Source organism: Cannabis sativa, chromosome 8 (genome assembly GCF_029168945.1).
Source record: "Cannabis sativa cultivar Pink pepper isolate KNU-18-1 chromosome 8, ASM2916894v1, whole genome shotgun sequence".
In the NCBI taxonomy this organism is placed as follows: domain Eukaryota; kingdom Viridiplantae; phylum Streptophyta; class Magnoliopsida; order Rosales; family Cannabaceae; genus Cannabis; species Cannabis sativa.
In genome coordinates this window covers 20,116,836-20,131,552 of record NC_083608.1, presented here as the reverse complement: position 1 = coordinate 20,131,552, position 14,717 = coordinate 20,116,836, and the positions used below count along the sequence as shown (strand labels likewise).

The following is a 14,717-nucleotide window of genomic DNA, read 5'->3' as shown; positions in this document are numbered from 1 at the left end:
ACGCAACGATTTTTTGCTCGCGGCCAGCAGCCACACTCCCATGCTTTCTGTTGGAGAAGTATCCTTTGGGGTCGGGATCTTCTGACCAAAGGCCTTATTTGGAAAATTGGGGATGGTAACCTAGTCAATATCTCTGAATCCAATTGGCTTCCCTCTCATGGCAAAGCTATACTAAAACCTGGCCTTTCACCTCCTTCCCAAAATGTTTCTTTTTTTATCATCGAAGGCAGGCATTGGGACCTTTCAAAGCTCAGACGTTTTTTTGATGAGGAGATGTGTAACGCCATTCTTGCTGTTCCCATTGACCCTCACAACAATGATAGCCTCATCTGGAACCATCACCCTTCGGGGGTTTTCACCGTTAATTCTGCCTACCACTTGGCCAACTCAAATCTTTCCTCTCCTGGTCCTTCAAACCCTGCTACATACAAGCGTTGGTGGACCAGCATGCAGTCCTCCAATATCCCACCCAAAATCAAACATTTTGTTTGGAAAGCCTTCCATCATATCCTTCCCTCTAATCTTAACCTTTTCAATCGTAAGTCCACTACCTCCCCCTTTTGCTCCCTTTGCCTTTCTCATCATGACTCCAACACTCACTCTCTTCTTGAATGTTCCAGGGCAGGTAAAATTTGGAAACGCTCCTCTTTTTATCAATTTTATATTAAAAACAAACATTGTGATATTAAAGAGTTTATGTTAAGAGGTTTTGAAAGTTTTGATAAAGATCAACTTTGCTCTTTTTTGGGTTTAATTTGGGCCATTTGGAATAACAGAAACAGAGCCATTTTTAATCCTAATCATGTCACTGATTTCTGTGTGGAGAGCTATGTCAGTAATTATTTGCAGGAATACAGGGATGCACAAGCTCGGATATCCATATCATCTCACACCTCACATCATCCTTCACCGCGAGTTCAAGTTCCCGATGACACATATCGGCTTTCTGTGGATGCTGCCCTTTCTCAATCAACTAACCAACATGGGTACGGGGCGGTAGTAAGCGGCTCCAAAAGACGACCATTGCAACTTTTACGGCTCCTTCGCACACAACTCTTGCCCCTATTTTTGCCGAAGCCGAAGCCCTCCATCGAGCTCTCCTTTGGTGTCAAGCAGTCCGTTTCCCAATTGCTGTCATCACTTCTGACTGCCAAACTTTGGTGCATCGTATCCAGAATTTTTCTCTAGATCGTTCAGCGCTCTCGGGTCTACTTGCCCTCATAGTCTCCTCTTTGTCGTCTTTTCCAGGTGCGGTCCTCCACCACATTCCCAGATCTACGAACGTCGCAGCTCATGACCTCGCCAGATCAGCCCTTGGAACGGACAAAGAGATAATTCGGAACCTTTTCAGTTCCCCTCCTTGAAGATCTTCGCCTTCTCCAGCTCTCGGTTTAGATCTTCTTTTTCAAAAAAAAAAAAAAATATATAATAAAAATGGATAGGTCTTAATTTATTTATTTTTCCCTAGTGTAACTCAATACTTTTTTAATTCGTTTGATGGCAAGAGTTTGTTCTGTTGTCCGCACCGGCCCATGATCTTTCTTCTTCCGCCGTCGTCGTCACTCGTCAGTCACCAATGAAGAGCTTTGCCTCTGACCTCAACTCTGCACTGAAATGGCACTCCCGTTTCAGAACTCGAAACGTTTTAACTCTTTCTCTCTACTCTACCGCCACCACCACGGCTGCAACTATTGACGATCGTTTCCGCGATGGTAAAATGCGTTCTCTGTACCGTAGAATATCTCCTAATCTACATTCGGTTTCCATTCTTCCGGTTCTCGACCAGTGGATCGAAGAAGGTCAAAAGGTCAATAGGTTTGACCTAGTTGGTATCATCAACGAACTCAGGCATTACAAACGCTATAATCACGCTCTTGAGGTGAGGTACCAGCTTAGAGTCTCTTTCTTTGTTTTTGTATTGTGTTTGTTTGCTTTGTAATTGCCGGAAAGTTAAATGCTTTACTTGTTTTCTTTGATGAATTAATCGATTGAGCTTCATATGCTTGTAAAGTGGAGTGATTATGATAATGCATTAGTGATGGGTTTTGGCTTTTATCTTGATTTTTTTACATTGTGGTATTTGTAGCTCTGCGCTTAGTTTCCTTAAGGTTCAAGATTATGTTAAAGTTTTACTTGTATACAAGTACAACAGGCTCTGAAGAACCAGATATCGAAATTATAATATATAGTTTCACTTGTTTGAGATTGTTACGCTGCTCATATTTAATTTCCTCTGTGTAATTCGATAGATAAGTTTTTGAATAATTTTCTGTTCCCTCTTCTGAAGTAATGCTTGGAGAGTGATTTTTGAGAAAGTAAGTTTGATGGGATTTGCTTTCTGTTGTGATTTCTCTGATAATGAAACATATAGCTCTACTTCTTGTTTTGGAGAATCTCTTGCATTGCATGTTGAATTAATTAAATAGGTTCTTTGAAATCTTGTTCTTGTTGGTGGTGACTAAAAACTTTATGGCTTTTTTTTTGAGTCTGTAAACTGTAATTGTAGGGTTAAAAGTTTTAACACTAACACTCAATTTTCTCGGTAGTATTACCATAGTATATGAAAGAGAAAGGGAACTTGACTTGTAAGTAGCCTATTCTGTACAATGATTTAAGCCCTTTATGGTAAGCATCTATATTGTTCTGGGTGTGTACATTTTGAATCTGTTGATTACATTTACATAACTAGATCGTAAGGAACTAGACATTTCAGCCTTTGACTTATTTAAACAGATGTTCTTGTTGCTTATTTTTTATTTTTAAAAGCATATATGAGAAAGTGATTTTGGTTTCTTTATTTTGTTGGCAGGTATGTATGTGGATGTCTGACAATAGATACTATCCAATTACATACACTGATGTTGCAATTCGGCTGGACCTAATCTCGAAAGTTCATGGGATAAAAGAAGCTGAGAATTATTTTAATGACATTCCAATGCAATTGAAAGTTGCTGAGGTTTATAGTGCTCTACTCAACTGCTATGCTTATGCAAAACAGGTGGTGGAAGCAGAGGCAACTATGCAGCAAATGAAGGGTTTGCGATTTGCCAGTACAGCATTGCCCTATAATGTATTGCTTAATTTGTATTATCAAACTGAGAATCGTGAAAAAATTGATTCCCTGATGAAAGAAATGGACGAAAAGGGCATCCGTTATAACAAATTTACATACAGCATCTGGCTCAGTTCATATGTAGCAGATACCAATGTGACAGGAATTGACAATGTTCTCAAAAAGATGTCATCTGATTCGGAAGTTACTGTTGACTGGCTAATATATTCTGTCGCAGCAAATGGATACATTAAAGCTGGGCTTGTGGAAAAATCTTTGGCAATGCTGAAAAAATCTGAGGAACTTATGTTAACTGCCAAGAAACTGAGTTCAGCATTTGAGTGCCTCCTCACACAATATGCAGCCATAGGGAAGAAAGAAGAAGTATTAAGACTATGGGAACATTTTAAAATAAAGCATGAGGTTTATAATAAGGGATACTTAAGCATGATAACCTCACTGTTGAAGCTTGATGATATTGAAAGTGCCAATAAGATCTTTGAGGAATGGGAATCCAAGAAGGCAAAATATGACATTCGAATCCCAAACTCCTTAATTGGTGGTTACTGCAGGAAAGGTCTTCTAGTGGAGGCTAAAACCTTGGTTGATCGAGTCATATCAGCGAATGAGAAACCAAATGCAAAAACTTGGAATCATTTCACAACAGGTTACATTATGCATAACCAAATTGACAAGGCAGTTGAAGCACTCAAAGAAGAAATCTTGGTTGCTGAACCTAGGCAGAAGCCAAGCAAGGATAATTTGGTTGCGTGTTTAGAATTCTTGAAAGGAAAAGGAGATATCCAGGGAGCAGAAGAAATTATAAGGCTACTTAAGCACAAGGGGTTTGTTGTGTCTGAAGTTTCGGCAATGGATGTTGAAAAAGATAAAAGAAGGGTAACCAAGAACAGAAAATTACTTAAAGATATGCAAGGACAGAAGGATGGAAGGAAATAGAGGAATTGGTACTACTTGTGAAATTGTATTACTTTGTAAAATACTTTAATGTGGAAACAAATTAGCTTGTATTCAAATCAAGTTTTATGGGTTAAAGTGAAAATTATTTAGCCAAAAAAAATGGCTTACTTGAAGTTGAAATGGTGTGCAGTTGAATGTTCGGATTATACATGTCTTCTTCGTAAGAGGACTCTCATTTTGACCAATAAAGTATAGTGATGCTCTCAACACTACTATGTTTTTCAGAGACTAAGACTACTAACTATACATATTGGACATATTTGTATTCTTTAATATTAGAGACCAAAAATGAGGAAGAGACTGAATTATTTCAGTAATTGAGCGGAATTAAACTGAAAAGTAATATTAATTACACTTAGACCATCTCCCATTATAAGTTATGTTTTATTTGATAAAAAAAATGACATTATAATATTTTATTAATATATTTAATAAAATATAAAAATAATAATTTTCGTTAATGTTATTATGTAAATACGAAAGACATTCATGATGTCTAACACTTTTATAAGATGTAATCTCAATATTAATGCAACTCATATCGACTTTTATTTATTTTAAATTAATAAAAATTATAAAAAAACTACCAACTAATTATAAGACGTCATGATAAGTACATTGGTACACATAGTAATACTCTAAAAAAATATAAATAGTTCATCATATTTAATGTTATAATTAAATATATTAATAAAATAATACAAATGACATAAAGCAAATGAAAAAGTAGTGCATCATAGCAAAGTAGTCCAACAAATTTTGCATCATAGCAAATATTGTGTTAAATTTTACACAATATTTGTTATATAATACATTTGCATCACGGTACACGAGCACATTTTTTTTCTTTATAAATGAGTTATATTTTAATTTTGCATCATTTGCTTCTCCATTTGAGATGTTCTAAGAGAAGCTTTATTTATTAGAAGAGTGGATAGATATAGGGATGTTAATTATTCGAGTACATGCTTTTAATGGGGCAGGGTGTGAGCGTGTATGAGTTTAAATGTTCATACCCGAGTTAGAATTAGGTAGGGACAGGGAATAGATACCCACCGTGAACACGCCCCAATATGATGTATGTATATATTTAAGTTTTAAAATCATCACTAATACAATTAAAATAACTTCATGCTTTAGGCTTTTTATTGATTGCATTAATGAAAATTTTTAGTTTTTCATGAAAAATATCTGCGGTGATGCATATTAATAATCACACTTAACGACTTTAAAAAATGACACTTAATCACGTATTTTCAATTACTAATTTTGTATTTACTAATTTCATTTACTATATACACTATTCTACTTATGTTTGTTGTTTTAATGAATTTTTATGATATATTTTTTTTAATCTCTTTAAGACATTATTTTTTTTAAAAAAAATATATATATGTAATGGGTATCTAATAATTCTCATTCCGTTCTCGCTTTAATTTAAACGGGTATTGAAACGGGTTCGAGATGGGGAGCAATCCCCGCCCGTTTACATCCCTAGATGGATTTTCCTTCCTTCAACTAAACGATATGTCGTTGTACAAACACGTAGTGTAAACGAAGGTATTTGTGGTAAACGACATGAAACTTTTAAAGGCAAACTGAACAAATTGCTGATGCTTCGTTAACTCAGTTCAGACTTGTTAGGTAACGAGAGAGTGACCAATTTCCGGCGCTGCACCGCAACAACAATGGAAGACGAAGTTGAGCTTCCCACCAACCCCAACTCTCTAAGCAACCACACCAACCCTTCCAACGAAGACACCGACGATGACCCACCAACACTTAGCTCCCAAGCCATGGCTGCTCTAAGAGAGTTCTTAGCTGAGCAAAGCCAGTCTGTCGCCGAACCCACCAACGAGAACGATGGTCAGGGTGGTTCTTCAGTGGCTCTAGTCTCCGAGGACTGGAGGCTCAGCCAGTTCTGGTACGAGCCTGACACTGCCGAGACCCTGGCTCGAGAGGTTCTCACTCTCTGCCAATTGGGTTCGTCTGACTCGGACTTGGGATCGCCTCGAATCGCTTGTATTGCTTGCCCCACGCTCTATGCTTATCTCAAAGTAATGCTTTATTTCCCAAGCTATTGCCTTTTTTTCCTTTTGATTTTGGGTCTGCTTTTTATTTTATATTCTTAACTTAATTGTAATGTGTTCAGAATATTGATTCGAATTTGAGAGTGCAACTTCTTGAATTCGACAAGCGTTTTGAGCAATATGGTAGTGATTTTACGTTCTATGATTATAACCAACCTGAAGAATTGCCATTGGAGCTTAAGCATGCTTTTCATGTGGTTGTTGCAGACCCTCCTTACCTGGTGAGAAAGTTTATACACTTCTTGCTTAGGTTTCAACTTACAGCATTTAAATTATGTGGTTTGGAAATTTGAGAAAGCTTTTTTTATAAGGGTCTTATTTGCTTTAGTTACTATGATGAACACGGATTGATCTTAACAACTTCAAGATGATCTGTTATAAATTGATTAAATTAATGGGTTTATGGCTTGGTTGCTTACACTTTCATTTTGGTTTTAAAGCACTTCAATTTATTTTCTTTTGGTTTCCAAAGGTGAAAGAATGGTGAGGCTTTCCTTGAATAACATGTTTTTGTATAAAAATCTTTCATTCACTTTGAGAAAAATAAAATTAAAGAGTTACCAAGCAATTTGATTGTGACTGCCTCACAAGATTTTGCAGTTTGTGCACTATTTCAATGCTTTGATATCTTTGTTTACCTTTTATAGCGTTTTGATTAAATCTTTTAACTTATTAGTTAGCAAAGTATTTAACTATTTATAACGTTTGAAGAAGTTGATGGGTATTAAGTAAATCTCAATGTTGGTGACAGAGCAAGGAGTGCCTGGAGAAAGTTGCTGATAGTATATCTTTTCTTGCAAGAAGTAAGGAGTCTCATTTGCTTCTACTTACAGGTACAGATTTTTGGTTATTAAATTTGTTTTATTATGTTCATCAGGGTCATGTAACACACTACAATTGATTTTTGGTTCTTAAATTTGTTTTATTATCGATTTGCAGGAGAGGTGCAAAAAGATAGAGCAGCTGAGCTGATGTGCTTGCAGCCTTGTGGTTTCAAGCCTCGACACTCCAGCAAACTTGGAAATGAGTTTCGGGTGTTCACAAACTATGATCCTGGGACACGATTAGGGGGATGGGAGAAATAGAAGTGGCTGACATTGCCTTGTAAGTTTGTACATTGTTGTGAAGAAAAACAACTCAGAAAATATACTGTATAACTTTAACATTTCATACATACTTGGGATTGTTAAGTACTTCACAGAAAGAAATCAGCTTCTTCTTTTTCTTTTTTCCTTATTTGCTGATCTTGACTCTGGTGTGTTTCCATCGTCACTTGTATAAAATATCCAATCCAAATATGGTTTGTATTTAGTTTAGCAGCTTCATAGCGAACCATGAAACATGATATCATCTTATGGGGTTAAATCTTTTCGACAGATTCATTGGTGGGACAAAGAGACAATTCTTACTTTTGCAGGAAAATCATTCAGTTCTAGAAAGATGACAATTTCATCTTAATTCCAAGCTTTGTCAATGCAGTATCAATGGCTTTGGAGACGGTTAATGGGGTGATCATCTCTTTGTTCTTGTAACTTTGCATATTTCACTTGTTTTGGAGGAAGAAAGAAAATTGAAGCGAAACTTAAGTTACCCTCACCCTATCTGGATAATGGCTTACTTGTGTTCACCTCTCTACTATTCCTAAGATTCTTCAAGTTGGTGTTCTTACTGCATTTTATAATTTATTACAAATATGAATCATTGGTTTAGGTATTTGCCTAGTTTTATGATTGGCCGCATAGTTTTATTTATAATTTATTTTATTTTAAAGAGTAAAATGAAAATTTCCATTACATAATAGCATAATCAACAAGATAGATAAACGATGCCGCTTACAAAAATACAAATGAAAACTCTAATAGCAAATTCAATTAAAATACTAATAAGTTGCTAACGTTGAAGCATCAAAAAAGCACAAAGAATGCTAGATCTTTACTTCAAATGTTTTAATAGCAAACTCTTATAGCAAATTTCCATTGGTGCAGGATGTGCTTCTTCCCTTTATAGCGGCTTCTGTCATTTTCACATAAATGTTGTAATAAATCCTATCTCCCCCTATCTCTACTTCTGCTAACGAACGCTAGAATTGGGATATCGAGAAAGAGGGTAGACCGTAGAGGGTTCAACAAAGAAAAGCAAGAAAACGTAAGCCCGGTTGGGCTTACGTTTTTACAAATTACACATATTAATAACTATTAGTTAAAGATGTTTTAATAAAACTTGGTTAATAACAACTTTATTATTTAATTTAGAATAAAAAGAAATAACAAAATAACCAACCAGAACATAATAAATAATCTCATAATAAATTATGAGGTCTATACAAACATATTTTTTCTTAAGGACTGAGATGTAAAATAATTATAAATTTGGTAACTAAGTTAGTAAATGTTTTTTTTTTTTATTTAGAAAAATAAGAAATTGGTCAAAAAAACTCCATATCCTAATATTTTGTAAACTTTCCAGATAGTATTTTTGTAAGTTCTCTTTTAGTTTACGGGGCCCAAAAGTTTTTGAGCTCATATCTCTATCGGGCATAAAGTCTTCGGGTCAACCCAATTTAGAAAGATCCGAATGGGATCAGTATCGTTGGAAGTTGGAAACTTGGGCGAGATGGCGGAGGAGAATTCGAGAATATAGCGGTTGGTAGTGGTGCCAACTTCATAAGGCAAACAAATTTCAAAACCAAGTCTCAGTCTCGCTCAAACACACTCACTCAAAATGAGACCCAACATTGTTTCTGAGGTGAGTTCTATCTGATCCACCACTTTCCTTTTTCCAATAGTGTGTTTAGCTCTCAACATTCATCATTTCTTTATGCTCCCAGCTCAATTTTAGATTCCCAATAGGAACCCTAGCTTTTTTTTAATGAAGGATCCTTTTGATTGCTGGCAAGAATATGCCTAAATTTAGATTCAAAAAATGAAATTAAACGGTGTGATTATTGTTAATTTTGATTTAATTTTAATTCCAGAAAAGCAATACTCATTTATTCGGTTTGAACTTTGAACATCTATATATTCTGTACAGTGAATAAATTGTTTTGAAGAAGTGGGCTTCTACTTTTAAGTTTTAAAACATGGTCAAGGGCTTCAGTTGTCTTGATGGATTATTGGGTTTTGTTTAAAATTTGATTTTGTTTTCTTATTATGCTATGGAATGGTAATCTTTAGGCAGGGTTGCAGACAAGGTTGGGGCAATGGTGGGAAAGCATTCCGGTCCTTACTTCTGGGATTGTGGCCGTTTGTGGGATTATTTACTTGGTGTGTCTCTTGGTAGGATATGACTCTTTTGTTGAAGTATGCTTCTTGCCTTCTGCAGTTGCATCACATTTCCAAGGTAATAATATCTCTAAGTTTTTAATGTAAAAGAAGTTAAATAAAGAGACTTAATTATTTACTGTATTTTTTTTTCTCTTGTTCATGTAAATTTGTTTTAGTTGTTTGAAAATTAGCTCAACCCTTGGTTATGCTTGCTAATCCGTAATGAGAAACGAAATGGGGAAAGTGTTTATCCTCTGCTAATGGTTCATAGGTTTTCTTACATGACTTTTGGTGATTCTCACTTAATTGACAAAAATTAGGATGAGAAAAATCCATTTTTTTTTATTTCTTACTGTATTTTTTGCATAATTACTTTCTTACAAAGTAATGAACATTCTAAAATGCTGAAGATGAAAAACTGTTTTGTTACTACTTGGTTTTCTTATCTCTCATTCCATGTTTGTAATAAGGGAAAGAGATCGATCCTTCAAGAATGAAGAGCTGGATAAAATAAAGAGCACGATTTCATTAATGTATTTTAGTATTCTGAATTGTGGGATTATATTTAACATGCGCTTCAAATTTGTTTTTAATTCTCTCTCGCAGTCTACAGGATTTTTACCTCGGTTCTGTTTCACGGCTCAATACTTCACGTGCTCTTCAACATGATGGCATTCGTTCCTTTGGGTTCTGAGCTTGAGAGAATCATGGGATCTGTCCGCTTGTTGTACTTGATTATTTTGTTGGCCATCAGCAATGCTCTTTTTCATCTTCTAATTGCACTTTTGGTCATGTATAACCCAATCCACTCGGATGGTTATCTGATGAATGAGTGTGCAATAGGCTTTTCAGGAATATTGTTCTCTATGATTGTTATAGAAACAAGTCTCAGTGGAGTCCAATCTAGAAGGTGGTCTTTCGTATCATTTATATGAAATATATTTATGATACTATTTTCATTAGTCACTCTAATTTATAGAGAAACGTTTTTATACATATATAGATACAAATAGATAGATGGGTATTCTTTTTGGGTAAAGACTGTATCATCTCTGAGTTTGGATGACACTACTGGAAACAGGACACATGCAAATTTATGCACTTATAAATAGACATAGTGAAGCCAGTCCTTAAGAGAGAGAAACAGAACTGATAAGAGAGTGGAAGCTCCTGATTTTTTTTTTCTTTTTTTCCTTTTATTGTTTTCAATATATTATGATAGAAAAAACATAGCCTAAAATTTTGAAGAAAATATGTCGATGAAGCTCCCCTAAAATATTAAAAATGCTATTAGCCCTCCACAAAACAATTTCTGGCTCCATCACTGCAGACATGTGGACTAGGACAACTGTGTATGTTCAAGGGAATCTCTGCCCTACATATAACTCTCTTCTTAAAGAATTAGTTAGTTTGTGCAACTGCATATGGTTTACTAATTAAAGTTTGGTCCATTTTGCAGTGTGTTTGGACTATTTAATGTGCCTGCTAAGTGGTAAGTTTATAAACATGCATTGATGATGACTAGTCAATTTATATGCTGATATTTCTATAAAATGTTGTTATGTAACTATCGAATTTCATGTTTCAGGTATGCATGGATCTTGTTGATTGTGTTTCAGCTTCTTATGACAAACGTCTCATTACTAGGACACCTAAGTGGCATATTATCTGGCTTTGCATGTCAGTTTCTTCGTCTTCTGAACACTATTCTCCTCTTGTGCTGCCATATAATTTGAGAATACAAATGATGTCTTACATGCTGTCTTGGCAATTATGATGCAGATACTTATGGCTTCTTCAACTTCCTAATGCCTGGAGCAGCATTCTATTCTGCTATTGAGGCCTCATCTTGGCTTGTACGTATGCCTAATGGTTTATTGCAAGTATCAATTCAAGACATTGATTTTTTATTATATTCATATTGTGGCTTTAGAAGGCAAAAATTTCCCGCTTTTGACATTATGTCTTCTTGTCTACAGTCCAGACAAGAAACTAAGTGAGATATTATTAACATTGCTAAATCTTGTTCAGGCTCTTTATTCAGTATTGAATAGCAAGTTTTTATTGTACCAATTTATTCTTTTGTGAACCTTAAAAAGCCACTTAATGTGTCAACCTTAAAACGTCTTCAAAGGAAACGAAAAAAAGAGATTTAAGTAATTGAGCTTTTGTTTAATGAATCATTTCTTGGTAAGTGTATAAATACATGTGCAATACCTTAATAAAGACGTTTAAATGATAATTATTTATAAATTTATATGTTCAGGCATGTTGTGTTAGGCGACCCAAATTTATTTTGTGCACTGGTGGGAATCCTACTAGCTACATCCCAACACATTCAACCCAAAATACAACATCCAGGTGAGTTCTCCTTTAGAGTTAATATTGATCCTCTATGAGTTACATAACTTGATACGTTTTCTCTTGCAGTGGATTGTTTTCTGGAAATGCGTGGAGGAACTTGTCTTCTTGGATGCCACAGAGAGGAACATCTACTGAGGTATTAGGTTTCAAGGACTTTTTCTTTGTATAATTTTGGTTTTCCATTTGCACTTTGACTAGCCTCGACAGAGGAAACTGAACTTTTAAACCACGCATATCGATGTGCTTAATCATTGATGTTTAGGGTCAACTATCAACTTGGTTTTCATGAGAAGTCAAATCTACTAGAGTGTCTATCAAGATTTATATTTCTGTCTATCACTATGAAATTGGTTTGGTCCAACTTTATTGAATTATATCACCGAATTTCCTGGTTTGACAATGATAAATATATGTTGCCATACCTACTGCTTTTTTAAAAAAAAAAAAAATAGAAAATTATCTGAGTTGTTTTGTGGAAAAAATGAAAGAAAGATGACAACCAAGCTGTGGAATTATGGATTTAGTGAATATGAATGGATTTTCAGTGTAGGTTTTGGGTTATAATGGGGGAAAAAACAGAGATAAAAATCTTGGAGATAATGTTCGAAAGGCATGTTGTTAGACCCTTCGATCGCTTCACTTATGCTAGGAGAAGTAAAAGGTTTCACTAGAATTAATTTGTTGGTCAGTTTCTCTAGTATATTTATTGTGTGTTTATTGTTGGCTTTTGGTTTGGCTTTTTGAGTGTGTGAGTGCTATGTATATTTGTGTTGAGTGGTTTAGTGGGGGGTGCTTGATCTGATTATTGATTTTAGCATCAATTGGAGAGACCCCAGGCTCTCGAAACCTGTGGTAATTGTGGCAGCTTATTTACTTAATATCAATATCAGATTTCCCTTCACTCTTATATTCCTATAAGTATTATTTTATACTGCTATATGTGTTACTAACCTAGCAGCAGCAGTTGGGATCATATCACATGCAGTTGAAGTATAATACTCAAAAGTCTTTTAACTTTTGGTATTGAAAAGTAAACTACTACTGCTAGTGCTTCGGCTTATGCTCTGTTTCCTTCCTTAATCTCATATTCTCAAAGCATCTGGCTGATTTGATTTGTGTTGAATCTAATAAAATTTGTGCCTAAATGATACAGTCAACTGTAGACAGTAGATTTCCTGGGGCAGGAAGGACACTTGGATCTACAAGAACTCAGACGGGCCCTGCTGATAATTCAGATTCAAACCTTCAGGTTAGACTTTTGGATGATAGTAGTCCACCATCAGACACAGCAGCAACTGGCACAGGACAGCCATTATCTGATGGAAGGTGTTACAATAATAAACTTATGCACTTGCTTTGCTAAAATGGATTTATAAATATGCTTGTCAATTGTTTCCTTATCACTATGACATTTTACTTTTCGTGATCAATGACCATTCAATATCGAAGCAGTTTCTGTAGCTATGACTGAAAGTGGTTTCTATTGTCAATCCTTTTTAGGCGAGTAGTACAACATGCAGCAACAACTCCCGGGATCCCAATACAAGGTTCAGTCGCATCTGAAGAAGAAATCCAGAAACTTGTAGCTATGGGATTTGAAAAGGTATAAGTCTAACCTACTGTTCTTATCTTTCTGTTGCATCATCTTCTGTATATAATATAGTCCCTGTTAGAAAATTGAGTTTTGACTACAAAACACCTTCAAATGATTTCAGACACAGGTAGAAGTTGCCCTGGAAGCTGCAGAAGGAGACCTGAATGTGGCAGTGGAAATTCTTATGAGCCAACAGGTTCGTCTTTAAGATTTAGTTTTCTCCAGTGTTTGATGATTTGTCATTTTATTTTGACTAATGGTGATTTTGACTTAATCTGCAGGGTTAATTTGTTGAGCCTCTAGTGACCAATTTCAGTTAGCTTGTTTCTCCTCTCAATCTCGTGTATGTTTGATTTTTGTTTTTTTACATGTGGGTGTACTTTGTATGTAGTAGTTTTTACTAATTCTAAACTCTGACATTGTTTGGAACAGAGGAGAAAATATTCTGAAACATAGTAAAAACAAAACTGTACACTAACGAAATACTTCAGAAGATATATCACAAAATGGTCTTGTAAAGATGTTTGGAGACGTATACATGAACCGGAAAATTATTCAATTGAAAATATGGTTTTGTAGCTTTTGTTTCTCCCAGTTGTATTTGTGTTTTTTTTATTAATTTTCCCTAGTCTAAAACTAGAAGCAGCATTCATTTGTATATTTATTGTAACCAAATATATATACAAATGTTCAAACAGATAAATCGCAATTTCAAAAGACATTAGATCTTCAAGTGTAAAACTGTGCAATCAAATTAATTATAGAAACTGCAATTATTAAGGTTTCTATAGTTTAGAAGTTTGGACATTTTTTCTTACTTCGCTTTATTTTATTTTTCTGCTACATACAATTGGTCGGCTGTAATTTATCAAAAGAAGAAACAAAACCAAACAATGAAACTTTATACACACTACTTTATTTGACGTTCCTAATTAGACTAATTAGTATTTTTGTCCATTAAACTTTAACATGTACTAAATTATATTCTCTATCTAAATTATTGAGATTATTAGATTTAAAGATTTTTTTCAATTTTAGTAAAAAAATCTAACATGGATAAAAGTCTACGAGTCATGATTTAGTACATGTCAAAATTTGAAAGGCATAATTTGGTAGATATCAAAATTTAAGGAGCATGATTTAACATATAAACAATTACATTGAAGAGACATTATTTAGTAGATATCAAAATCTTAAAAGCATAGTTTATACAAAAGTCCTTAAATCTAACCATTTCAATAGTTTAGAAAATATTTTTAACGACCTTAAAAATTAAGAAACATGATTTAATATATGTCACAATTCAAACTTCAAAAGGCAAAAATCATAATTAGCCTACAAATTATTTTTCGCTCGTTAATTTAGCTAAAGTTATT

The 14,717-nt window shown here is 34.6% G+C and overlaps 4 protein-coding genes across 6 annotated transcripts; all 4 read left to right on the top strand.

The window, feature by feature from the left end:
* The first annotated feature begins 273 nt into the window (after positions 1-273).
* LOC133030461 (uncharacterized) lies at positions 274-1,188 on the top strand. The gene has a single exon (XM_061103208.1). The coding sequence runs from the start codon at positions 274-276 to the stop codon at positions 1,186-1,188; it is 915 nt and encodes a 304-aa protein (XP_060959191.1).
* Positions 1,189-1,433: 245 nt separating this feature from the next.
* LOC115701415 (pentatricopeptide repeat-containing protein At2g20710, mitochondrial) lies at positions 1,434-4,239 on the top strand. Its single transcript, XM_030629204.2, has 2 exons — positions 1,434-1,879; positions 2,810-4,239. Exons 1-2 carry the CDS (start codon positions 1,577-1,579, stop codon positions 4,007-4,009), a joined length of 1,503 nt encoding a protein of 500 aa, XP_030485064.2. The 5' UTR covers positions 1,434-1,576; the 3' UTR covers positions 4,010-4,239.
* Positions 4,240-5,630: 1,391 nt separating this feature from the next.
* Positions 5,631-7,833, top strand: LOC115701499 (uncharacterized). Its single transcript, XM_030629312.2, has 5 exons — positions 5,631-6,087; positions 6,183-6,341; positions 6,872-6,953; positions 7,060-7,224; positions 7,498-7,833. The coding sequence occupies exons 1-4, from the start codon at positions 5,719-5,721 to the stop codon at positions 7,203-7,205; spliced, it is 756 nt and encodes a 251-aa protein (XP_030485172.2). The 5' UTR covers positions 5,631-5,718; the 3' UTR covers positions 7,206-7,224; positions 7,498-7,833.
* A 683-nt stretch (positions 7,834-8,516) lies between these two features.
* On the top strand, positions 8,517-13,919 carry LOC115700566 (rhomboid-like protein 15). 3 transcript variants are annotated; one of them, XM_030628142.2, is made up of 12 exons: positions 8,517-8,865; positions 9,294-9,459; positions 9,990-10,293; positions 10,843-10,875; positions 10,972-11,063; positions 11,166-11,239; positions 11,650-11,744; positions 11,814-11,883; positions 12,901-13,073; positions 13,248-13,350; positions 13,463-13,537; positions 13,623-13,919. In XM_030628142.2, the coding sequence occupies exons 1-12, from the start codon at positions 8,842-8,844 to the stop codon at positions 13,626-13,628; spliced, it is 1,215 nt and encodes a 404-aa protein (XP_030484002.1). In that variant the 5' UTR covers positions 8,517-8,841; the 3' UTR covers positions 13,629-13,919. The 3 variants fall into 3 exon arrangements, with proteins under 3 accessions (XP_030484002.1, XP_030484001.1, XP_060958510.1); XM_030628141.2 differs by having other exon boundaries at positions 13,463-13,919; XM_061102527.1 differs by lacking the exons at positions 13,463-13,537; positions 13,623-13,919 and having other exon boundaries at positions 12,901-12,996; positions 13,248-13,349.
* The last annotated feature ends 798 nt before the right edge of the window (positions 13,920-14,717 follow it).

Bases quoted from the DNA above. Each gene is read 5' to 3' on its own strand.
- LOC133030461 (XM_061103208.1), top strand. From the start codon at position 274: ATGTGTAACGCCATTCTTGCTGTTCCCATTGACCCTCACAACAATGAT.
- LOC115701415 (XM_030629204.2), top strand. From the start codon at position 1,577: ATGAAGAGCTTTGCCTCTGACCTCAACTCTGCACTGAAATGGCACTCC. The intron at 1,880-2,809 runs GTGAGGTACCAG...TTTTGTTGGCAG, and splicing joins GCTATAATCACGCTCTTGAG to GTATGTATGTGGATGTCTGA.
- LOC115701499 (XM_030629312.2), top strand. From the start codon at position 5,719: ATGGAAGACGAAGTTGAGCTTCCCACCAACCCCAACTCTCTAAGCAAC. The intron at 6,088-6,182 runs GTAATGCTTTAT...TAATGTGTTCAG, and splicing joins CGCTCTATGCTTATCTCAAA to AATATTGATTCGAATTTGAG. The intron at 6,342-6,871 runs GTGAGAAAGTTT...TGTTGGTGACAG, and splicing joins TTGCAGACCCTCCTTACCTG to AGCAAGGAGTGCCTGGAGAA.
- LOC115700566 (XM_030628141.2), top strand. From the start codon at position 8,842: ATGAGACCCAACATTGTTTCTGAG. The intron at 10,294-10,842 runs GTGGTCTTTCGT...TCCATTTTGCAG, and splicing joins AGTGGAGTCCAATCTAGAAG to TGTGTTTGGACTATTTAATG. The intron at 10,876-10,971 runs GTAAGTTTATAA...TTCATGTTTCAG, and splicing joins TTTAATGTGCCTGCTAAGTG to GTATGCATGGATCTTGTTGA.